General features: G+C 44.7%; 1 protein-coding gene across 1 annotated transcript in view; it reads left to right on the forward strand.

The window, feature by feature from the left end:
• The window catches only part of LOC123033583 (cytochrome P450 2J5-like), a 17,797-nt gene extending 7,935 nt beyond the window's left edge, over positions 1–9,862 (forward strand). The window contains exons 4-7 of the mRNA XM_044450247.1: positions 1,015–1,162; positions 6,501–6,688; positions 7,407–7,548; positions 9,672–9,862. Of these exons, the coding sequence (XP_044306182.1) occupies positions 1,015–1,162; positions 6,501–6,688; positions 7,407–7,548; positions 9,672–9,862 (669 nt within the window). The remainder of the gene's footprint in view (positions 1–1,014; positions 1,163–6,500; positions 6,689–7,406; positions 7,549–9,671) is intronic.
• Positions 9,863–11,578: the final 1,716 nt, after the last annotated feature.

An 11,578-nucleotide genomic window follows, 5' to 3' on the forward strand; every position in this document is an offset into this window, starting at 1 on the left:
GGAGGGTAGGTACTCGGAGGAGGGCTTTCTCTGCGGTGGCGCCTAAGTTATGGAATGCGCTCCCCAGAGAGGTCCGCCTGGCGCCGTCGTTATTAGTTTTTCGGCACCAGGCGAAGACCTTTTTATTTAAGCGGCATTTTAACTGTTAATATTACTGGATTTTATCTGGCCAGGGCGGCTTATGTTATATTGTATTTTTGTATTTTTATCTAATGTTTATATTTTTTAAATTTATTATTGTAATTATTTTTAATTTATTATTGTAAGCCGCCCCGAGGCTTCGGCGAATGGGGCAGCATAAGAATGTTTTAATAAATAAAATAAATAAAATAAATCCACTGGGTGGCTGGGAAGAGGCTGGTATTTCCACCATACCTACCCAGTGTCCTGCAGGCAAAGGGCTGCTGAATGTGTCAAGGGGTCTGGCCTGCGGTTCTTTGCTTCTGCATCCAAACGACTGTCAATGTCCATTCAACACTGAAACCTACCAAGGCAACCAGAAAGATCATGAGTATGGACCTCCTCCTCCTCCTCCTCCTCCCAATCCCACTCTCCCTGAAGGAGCTTCTTTACACCCATGTGCATCGGCGACTGGGGAGCATGGGTGGAGGTTGCTGTTGCACTCATGTCTGTCTGTGGGACCCATGGGCCACTGTGGCCACTCAGTGGGAAGAATGCTGGACTAGGAGGACCAGTGGTCCATCCAGGGGCACGTCTTCTGCTGTGTCGCCTTCATAGCGACTGCATGGTGAGACCTGCCTGGTAGAAATAACTGGCCGAGAGTCATAGGGAAGCTTCGCGGCACCTGGAAAGTGTCCACCTCATGGTCCCATCTCTTTCCTCCTCCAAAGCACAGGGATTGCAGAGGCCCTGGTAAAACATGCACTATGGCTGAACACTTGACCTGTTGGAAACTCCGTTTTGAAGACACAGGAAAGAGGCTCGAAAAGTCAAAGAAGTGCTGAAGGACATCCTGTCAGTCCTTCTAACCAGATTTCATCTTCTCTTTCTCAGCATCAGAAGAAGAAGGACCCCAGCTCCACCTCTGATAAAGAGAACCTGGCTCAGTGCATCCACGACTTCTTTATTGCGGGGACCGAAACAACTGCCAGTTCCCTGAAATGGGCATTGCTGCTTCTCACTAGTCATCTGGATATCCAAGGTAAGGAAGGACCGCCCAGTGGAAGAAAGAACTGCTTGGTGTAACAGGATTTATTTCAATGTATGCATTTTCATTTATCTGATGTTCATTTTCTCTGGTTCTGGTTTCTTCATTGAAGAGTTCCTGTCTGTATAATAAAGCTTGACTGACTGACTGATTGGTTGAATGACTGGTTTATGGACTGAGTGACAGAGGTGGGCCACCAAGGTCTGCAGATGGAGAAAGCAAGGCATTCTAGACGAAAATCCGCAGGAGGGAGAGGAGAAGTTCCACCAGTCTGAGCACAAGGGGGAGCCTGACCCTGCGAAGCCGCCTGCCCTGAGAGGTCGTGAGCTCTGCTCCAAGCAACCGTGTCCTTCACTGTGTGGTTCAGCAGAAGTGACTGCAAGGTGCACAGTGCTTGTTTCCTGACTGAAGGTGACATGGTTAGTGAAGCTGGTTGCCTCAGCAGAAGGAAAGGAGAGCTCTAGAGCGCCCCAAGGCGTACGGGAGGGTGGAAACTCACGGAGAGAACAAGGGAGGCACTGGAGGGGCACCTGGCAGGGGAGGTGTGCCAAGGAAGCAGGGCGGCTCCAAAGGTGGCCCCCAACTGCCAGGCATGGAATGGGATTTGTGCTGGCCAGACCCTTCGACCTGAGAAGCATCTTGTCCCCAGAAGAAGGCTGCTGATGAGACGCTCGTCAAGTCCCCTGAAAGTTCTTCCCTCTCGCTTGTCGACGTGAAAACAAACAGTACTGCTGAGACCACCTTATGTGTGACTATGACATTCTAGGAATGAAGGTCAAAAGCCCCAGGGCTCCAGTGGTGTTTGCGACGTGATCTATGGGCCCACATGATCTATGGGTCAAAAAGAGCTTCAGCAGCTCCCATTTCTTCCAGTTCATGGAAGAAACCTAGAAATAAAGAGAAGAAGCTGCAAGTGAGGAAATGGCTGTGAAGGCAGTGCCATCGGGGGAGACCTGGTTTCTGTCTGCCAGCAGGGGACAGACTGTCCCTCTCAGACACTGGCAAGAATGAGCTTGAACAAAAATTTTGAGCTTGACTTGCCAATGCAGGAAGGATGCATTTCAGCTTGTTTCTTTTGATCACCATTTTACCCAGTTTGTATCTTGTGAACCAAACAAGGGCCTACAGCAATCGGCAATCAGATCTGTAAATCGATGCAAAGTGATCTACGGGCCAAAAGAAAGAGGTTCAATGGCATCCATTTGTTTCAACATGGAGTCCGTTCCAAAAATGCATGCAAGCAATGCAGATATTTGGAGAAAATGCACATTAAAATAAGCACAGAAGTGGAAAGGAAATTTTCTCCTGCACAGTTTTTCATGCCGCTGTGCCTGCCGTCCACTAGATTTCCTTTTAGCTTGGATTTGGGTCATTAGCAGCAGCGCTATGTGTATTTGCCCTGCATTCTTCCCAAGGAGCTTGTTGAGCGCCTTCCAACCAAGGGGTCTCCTCCTCTGCTACTTTCTCTTGCTTCATTTGAGATCATTTCATTGTAAGATTTTCAAGGTAAGAAGATTCAGAAGTGGTTTAACATGGTCAGGTAGAGTGTCCCTGCCTTTGACTGTGAAAGATCCTCCACCAGGCAGACCGGACTCACCTGTGGACCTCACACACATCAAGAACCTACTGTTTAATTTTTCTGTGATGCGTTCTGTGGACCGTGCCAATAGCTCTACCCTTGTGACTGCACTAAGGTCAGGTTGCCAGGAGCAGCACTCAGATTATCCAACTTCTCTCAAAAATACAAATAAATATTCAAATTTTATTATTTTCTCTATAAGTCCAAAACTAAAACAACAGTTATTCAGAACATCGGACATACTGGGTCGACATCTCACTCTTTTTTCCATTCAACAACCATATTCAATTCTACACATAGTCCCGTTTCTCTAACCAATGATAAAAAGTGTTCCAAGTTTGATAGAAGTATGTATCTTCCTTCTCCTTCAAAGAGAAGGTCAATCTATCCATCTCTGCGCAGTCCAAAAACTTTTTTAAAATCAACTCTTCAGTAGGTGGCTCTTCTCTTCTCCAATGTTGGGCAAATGCAATCCTCGCCTCAGTAATTATATGTAAAGTCAAATATATAGCTTGTTTATTGAGGTCAAGTTTAAATGTTAAGGGTTTTTACAGCATTTCCTAAAACCATTTGTGTATTTTAACCCAATATTTTTTTGCCTTAACACATGTCCACCACAAATGATAAAAAGTACCAGGTTTGTGTTTACATTTCCAACATCTACTTGACATATTTGGTTACATTTTTGCTAATCTATCTGGCAATAAATAGCATCTGTAAAACATTTTATAAAGGTTTTCTTTATATGAGGTTGCTAGGGTTATCTTAATATTTCTTTCCCACAGCTTTTGCCATTTCTGTAACTCAATACTATATCCAAAATTTTGTGCCCATGTTATCATAGTTTCTTTAACTTGCTCATCTATCATTTTCATAACCAAAAGAAAATTATACAACCTTTTAATCATTTGTTCATCTGATTTTAAAATCATTTGGTCAAAAGCTATTAGTTCCTTATAAAAACCATACATTCTATAGTCTTTAATATGTCTCGATTGTATTTGAATCTTGTGCCACCAGGAAAGATCAATACCATGTTCCTGTAGTTCTTGATTCAGCTTCAATTTTCCATCATTATCTAAAATATCATCATGTCTCACAATCATATTAAAGTTCAATGCTTTTGGATATGTAAGAGCTTCTATAGGCGAAAGCCATCTCGACAGCTTAGTATAAAGCTTTGCCTTTAGCTTTTCCCAAACCGACATTTTTATTTATTTATTTATTTATTAAAACATTTTTATGCCGCCCCATTCGCTGAAGCCTCGGGGTGGCTTACAACAATAAATTAAAAGTAATTATAATATAAATTACAATAAATATAAACATTACATTAAAACTACAAAAATACAGTATCAAATAAGCCGCCCTGGCCAAATAAAATCCAATAATATTAACAGTTAAAATGCCACTTGAATAAAAAGGACATCAATGAGTCTCTAACACAATGATTTAAAAAATAACCATGTGTCTTACATTTCTCATACCACATATAAGCATGCCATCCCATTTGTAAATCATGCCCTTCAAGGTATAAAATTCTCTTATTTCTTAGAGTTATCCATTCTTTTAACCACATTAAAGCACAAGCTTGATGGTATAACATCCAATCAGGAAGACCAAAGCCCCCATTCCCTTTGGCTTCCTGAAGCATTTTTAATTTAATCCTTGATTTCTTCTTTTGCCATATGAATCGTAAGATTTGGGTATTTAAATCTTCAAAAAATATCAGTTTTATAGGAATTGTTTGGAATAGGAATGAAAGCTTTGGTAATGTATTCATTTTAAATATATATATTCTTCCCAACGATGATAATTGCAAATTAGCCCATTTTTCCAGATCACTCTTGATCTCCTTACATAGTTTAATATAGTTATCTTCTTTCAGTGTAACACTTAGCTGTAAGAAAGATCCCCAAATATTTAACCTTTTTAACGATTTGAAGGTCTACTTGATGCATCAGAGTTGTTTTTTTGTTCCAATGTAAGATTTTTTACTAACAGTTTAGTCTTTTCTCTATTTATTTTCACCCCAGTAACTTCACCATAATCTTCTATCTTTCTTAAAAGTTTAGACGTCGTTACCAACGGATCTTCTGATAGAAAAACTAAGTTGTCTGCAAATGCTTGAAGTTTATAGCTTTCATCCCTGATTCTAGCACCTTTAATATCCATATCTTCTCTAACATGTCTATTTAGAACTTCTAAAATCAATCTAAATAACAATGGTGATAAAGGACATCCTTGTCTTGTGCCCTTTTGAATGTCTATGATGCTTGTGAGTTCTCCATTGACTATTATCCTCGCAGTCTGTTTTTGATAAATGCTTGATATTGCATTAATAAATTTTCCACCAAATTCCATTTGCACTAGTTGTTGTTTCATGAATTGCCAAGTCACATTGTCAAAAGTCTTCTGCGCATCTAGAAACAAAAGTGCCATTGCTTTTTCAGAATGAATTTCGTAGTATTCTAGGATATCCAAAATAATTCTCACATTGTTCCTAATTTGTCTCTTAGATAGAAAACCATTCTGATCTGTATGTATAAAGTCTGCTAAGTATTTCTTCAGTCTTTCTGCCATTTACAGAGGCAAAGATTTTGTAATCCATGTTTACAAATGATATAGGTCTATAATTTTGAATCTGTGTCAAGTCCATGTCTTCCTTTTGAACTGAAGTAATATTTGCTTCTCTTGGTATTATAGCATCCAACAATACAGCATTACATATATCCTTTAGAGGTGTATATAAAATTCCTTCAAAAGATTTATAAAATTCCACTGGTCCGGACCTGGGGTTTTATCATTCTTTTGTCTCTTAATCGCCTCCATTACTTCTGTCATTGTTATTTCCTCATTTAATATTTTTGATATGTCTCCGGCAGTTTTGGTAGATTTTTCATTTGAATATATTCATAAACCTTCTCAACTGATACTTCTTTAGCTTGGTATAGCTTTGCAAAAAAACCTTCCACTCTTTTCTTAATTGACGCGCTTTGTTCCTGTAGTTGTCCTTCTCCATCATACAGCATAGATAGTAATCTCTTTTCTCTTTCCTTCTTTAATTTGTAGGCCAACCATCTCCCTGGTTTATTAGCATTTTCAAAGAAATTCTGTTGAGTCAATTTCATTTGTTTAGCTAGTTTGTTTGTCCCTAAAAGATTCAGTTTATGTTTTAAAGTGTCCATCTGTATCTTGAGGTCCCTTTTTGATGGATCTTCCTGTAACTTCTGTTCAAGCTTTGACAGCTCATCTATTAATTTAAATCGTTCTTGTTTTGTTTTGTTTTTTTTTTTTTTTGCTGAATAGGTTATAATCAGTCCCCTGACATAGGCTTTAGCTGTATCCCAAACGTTTTATAGAGTAGTTTCTTCAGCTCTATTTTCTTGGAAGAAAAATTTCAATTCCTTTCTTATTTCTTCTTTGAAGTTTTTATCTTTTACTAGAGATTTATTGAATGTCCATGAAAAATACAGATAAATATTCATAGTTATCCCTGAAACCCCCTGCAATAGCCACAGGGCACTCTTTATTTCTCAGCCTCACCTACCTGACCAGGAACTGGTAAGAGCTAAAGCTGGAGAAAATCACATATGCTATCTTCCTCGGAGAAAAGGTTGGGATATAATTAACTGTGTGTACTTTAGGATTCAGACTCATGGAATAATTTTGTGAAGAATGAATAATCATTAATGAGTATTCAAGCTTTCTGAACATTCCAAATACAACTTGCATTACCATCATTTCCCCCAGATAATGTCTATAAGGAGATTGAAGGAGCTTTTGGTTCTACTCACACAATCACCTATCAAGATAAAAAGAAACTGCCCTACACAAATGCGGTGATTCATGAGATGCAGCGTTTCAAATATATCTTATTAATGGGAGTCCCAAGAGAATGCGCGAAGGACACAAATATGCGTGGCTTTCTCATTCCCAAGGTACAGAATATTGTGAAGGCTGTGGTCCAGAACTGCAGTGGGTGGACCTCACACAATAAGCTTTGCTCTGGGTTCAAAAGTACAACCTTGAAAGTCCCCAGACTTCCAACTGGAATCATTCCGCTTTAGTGCTGTAAGAGCACTTGAGGCTGAACATAAAAATCCACCCCATTTGTGCCCCCCAACCGTGTGCAAATAGAGCATTTCAAGGGGTATGGCAATTATTTTGTCGTTATTTGTTTTTCGGTGCCAGGCTAAGGCCTTTGTATTTAAACAATATTTTAACAACTTTTAATATCATCTATAGGTTTCAATTTGCAGTCAGGGTGAATCTGGATTTTATTTGTATTATTTGCATTGTGTTTATTTATTTTATGTAAGCTGCCCCAAGGCTATGCAATGGGACAGCATACAAAAATTCTAAATACATACATACATACATAAATATTTTCGAAGTGAGAGCTGAAAGGATATGAAGCACAGAGATGCCTCCCTCTAGTGGCTTGCCCCCTTCCATGCGCATCTTTTTCATTTTCAAACAACGTTTATGCAACCAATCGCAAGTATGTGAATGGGCTTCTTTCCCCAGCCCCCAACGCCTGCTGAACCCCATTAAATATACATATACACTAATGTATATGTGCACATTGGGGAAACTCTTGATAATTACAACAGTAAAAGTAATGAACAATCCTGAAACTGCAGATCTTTCCTGCAGGGGACCCTGATTTTTCCAGATCTGCGCTCTGTCCTTCTTGATCCTGAGCACTGGGACACTCCTGAAGAGTTCAACCCAAATCAATTTTTGGACAAGGATGGAAACTTTGTGGCCAGAGAGGAATTTCTGCCATTCGGTGCAGGTGAGGCAGTGTCGTGCCTGATGGCGCGACAGAGGCGTCTACTCGTGAGGAAGAGGCAGAAGCTAACAGAGAGAGTCGGGCATTGGAGCAAGGGGACTTATATTTGAGACCCAGAGCCCAGACGACCCCTCTGCAGCCTGGCTCTCAGACTACTGAGCTAGGAGCCTCTCTACAGCCTGACCCCACAGCCTCGGAGAGAACAGCCTCCCCGCAGACTGACGGGGAAGCGTCTGAAAGGGCAACTTCCTCTGATTCCAGCTCTGAGCCGCCTGAAGAAGTCACCCCCCCCCCACCGGCTCCTGACTCTGTGACTGCTGAACAGAGTTCAAGAGAACAAGAGGATTCGACGGAAAGTTTAACAAGCGCTAAGTCCGGAGATCTTTAAGTCGACAACAGGACAAAGGTCTGTCCTGCCCACGAGTGGAAAGACAAAGCAGGAAGGTCTGATACCACGTGGTTGACTGAGATAGCGCAGAGAAAGAAGGGCACCTGCACTGCAAGGGGCCAGTCATTACAGCTCATCAGTCACGGTGTGAACCTTGTCGCGAACAGCAATAAAAGTCCTCAGTTTCACTGCCGGCTGCCGTGTGAGTTAATTGGAGGCGTGGGTTATGGCCTCGCGACAGCTTGCCGTTCTTTCTCTGAGCTATCTCAGTCTCAAATATAAGTCCCCTTGTTCCAATGCCCGACTCTCACTGTCAGCTTCTGCCTCTTCCTCATGAGGAGACGCCTCTGTCGCGCCATCAGGCATGGCAGGCAGAAATGCAGACCTTGTCGCCTGAGGTGTCTGCATCCATCTGGAAACCAGCATCTCCTCTGAGCTGGATGCAAGAGGACCTCACTCCCTTTTTGGCTCCCAAATTGTGCACCCAAATGGCTGTCATTCTCTTGGGACAGAAGGAGGCTGGCTCTTCTGAGGCTGCCGCTGCATGCAGACAGCGCCATCCAGGAGTAGATCCCCCCCTTCTGTGTAGACATGCAGAGCAGCGCACGGTTCCCCGTGGGTGTTAGCGAGTGTTCATTAGGTCACAGCTCCTGGATTACATCCTCGTCTGCCATAGGACACCCTTGGTGTTCTGGGACTCTGGGTGAAAGCCACAGATAGCGACTCGGTTCATCTTGGGGATACGGGCCCTCTATTTCCAGAGGGGAATATGCAGCTACAGCACTAGGAGAACTCACTGGCCGACTGCAATGACCTCAGAGGCCCTTTGCTCACTCCCAGCATGTGTGATGGCCACCCATTCATGGGAGGAGCTGGACACAGGCCCCGGAGCCCTCCACATGCCCGTCCTGTCAGCGAGATGGCACTCATGTACCAGAGAGACCACAGGCTCCACCTCCCCCCTGGCCCTGGCTCCCCCTCCCTTCCCAAGCAGGGTCTCATTCACACACCTCAGCATTTGGGGAGGGGGGAAGAGCCCTTTCAGGGCATGCAGAGGAGTCAGAGATGGTGCTGATGGAAGCTGAGCTCAGGGCCAGGCTGCCCCACACTAGGCATGGGCCTGGTCATCCGTTTCCCCCACTGGGGAAGGCTGCAAGGCCAATTCCTCCATCCCCCTGGTGGACTGTGCATAAAAGTATGGAACAGCTGGCGAGAGAAACAAGAAGCTGCCGCTTCCAATCCTGCAGCGGAAGTGAGCAACAGGTCCTTCTGAAGCACCTACGGTGGAAGCCCAGGGCACGCAGCAGATCCCAGAATTTCTCCTCCCTTCTTTCCTCCTTCTCTTTCCTCCCTCTCCATGTCCCCCCTGAGGATTCATGACACATCCCACTGTTGTTACGCTGGCTGGCTGCCGCGTTGGGCAAGGGTTGCCCTTGATGGTCCCCCGTGCAGGCCCATGGTGCATAGCCTGGGACACTGGGGGGGAATGGAGAGCAGCCCTTCTTATTCCCCGGCCCGGAGCCGCCTCTCCACCCCGGTTGCCCCCAGATGCAGTCAAGGCAGAGGGTGTTGAACTGGCAGGCGGGGCAACCCTGCGTATCCCCTGGGGAGGTGTGGGAGGCAATGGCCAAGCCATGCAGGGTCCCTCTCAGATTGACCTCTCGGTGCAGACAAAGACGGAAGTCCTGGAGAACGGGTTTTGCTCCTAACCGGCTGCCCTCCCTCCCTTGCTCCACAGGGGCCCGGGTCTGCCTGGGGGAGAGGCTGGCGTGCATGGAGATCTTCCTCCTCCTGACCCGCCTGCTGCGGGCCTTCCGCTTCCAGCTGCCAGAAGGCACGAAGGAGCTCAGCCAGAAACCTATACGTGGGTTAGCAACTCCTCCCCAGCCGTATAAAATCTGCGCCGTTCCCCGCTGCAGCTCATCGTGATGCATGCAAGGAATCCAGCCTCTTCTTTACTGCTGCAAATCCCTCCCTCGTAACTGCTCGTTCCATCTGGTGTTCGGCCTTGAATTGCTCGGTTCCTGCATTCCATCAGCGCATCAAACAGATCTGCACTGGGGCTGGTTCGGGGCAGGGGCAGGGGCAGGGGCAGGGGCAGGGGCAGGGTTATAGCCCAAGAAGGAGGTGCTTCCCTCCGGTTTGCTGTTCCCAGCCAATTTGCTGTCCATGCATCCCTGCTTCGTATTCCGTTGGTACGTTGACGGGATTTTCTGGCGCATCCCCTTCTCTCCCAGTGCTGCCTGTGCAGCTGGTGGTGAATAGACATGTTACCCTCTGATGGCTCTATTTTGTGGCTGGCTGGGTGAGGAGGACGGAGGAGCACAAAGGCTTTTGTGCACGAGACATTTATTGTGGACTCTTCATTGTCAACTTACGGTTGTTTAGGGGCTCTTTGGATGTGATCCTCCAGTTTTGCATTTCTTTTACACTGCACTTTTTCAGCAAGTTTTTTAGAAGAGTTAAAATGCAATATTGTTTAAGAAAGTAAAAGAAAATGTTTTATCCCTCCGTATTATTCTGTTATAACACAGTACCACCTCCAGGTTATGTGACAGAAAATCCAGAAAGGAAACACTCTTCATCAAAACTGCGACAAAACTGTCCGTAGACAGACTGGATTAGCAGCTTCATGGTGGTGGAGGAGCAGGTGGAGGGAGGAGGAGGAGGAGCAGAAGCAGCAGCTGAAAAGAAGCAGAAGCAGAAAGAAAAGTCTACCCAGAGGATGAAGAAATGAGAGAAGAGAGTAGGGGAGAAGACATCACAGAAGAAGGAATATTGCGAAGAACAAAGAGGAGAGGACTAAGACTGCACACGAAGCCACAGGGCAAAAGGGACCGGGGGGGTGGGGGGGCATCAATCGCTTCTGGAGGTTTTGCAGCTGGTCATGGGGTTTCTTGGGACTCCTGTGAGGTAGCTACAGAGTACAGGAGCCATTCTTTATTGTCCAGGGGAAGGTTTCATTCTGCTTTGCTTCTTACAGTCTCAGATCAGCAGAATTAATAAAAGTAGAAAAAGAATAGCTTGTTCATGGGGTCACCATAAGTCAGGAATGATCTGATGGCAAATAAGAACAAGACCTGCTAGCAGCAATTCCCAAGTGCCACTAATCTCAGTCTTTCAATCTTTGGATGGCAAGAAATTGGAGACTTCGCAGGGTCATGTTTACGCAAGCAGCACTCCATCTCCCCTCATTGGATGGGGGCACCCAGAAGGGGGCCTCCGCTAAATATCTGAGATCTAGGCCTGGTCAGGTGGGAATAAAGTAGCCTTCAAATAACCAGCCCCTGGTTTAGAAAGGGCCTTAAAAAGAATACCGGCACTTTGGATTGGGCCCAGAGAAAAAGTGGAAGTTAGAGGAGGTTGCGGAGTGCTGAAGTAATGTGATCGTGTTTGCCGATGCCCACAAACAAATTCGCTGCCTCTTTTGGCTTAAGTGAAGTGTCCAGCCAATTTTCAAAGGTAACTCCACGTACACTGCGCTGAGGAACTGAAAACAAGAGAGTGCCAGATCATGAATTCCTGTAGCCCAGCTGTTTCTGTCCAGGCAGAATCATGGTTATTGTCTTCTTCTTCACATTGCATTTCTACTGTGCCTTTTCCCTCCTGCAAGGCAGCTTTCATGGCTCCAGTTTCTCCACGCAA

This window comes from Varanus komodoensis, unplaced genomic scaffold, assembly GCF_004798865.1.
Source record: "Varanus komodoensis strain SLA01 unplaced genomic scaffold, ASM479886v1 scaffold634, whole genome shotgun sequence".
Taxonomy (NCBI): domain Eukaryota; kingdom Metazoa; phylum Chordata; class Lepidosauria; order Squamata; family Varanidae; genus Varanus; species Varanus komodoensis.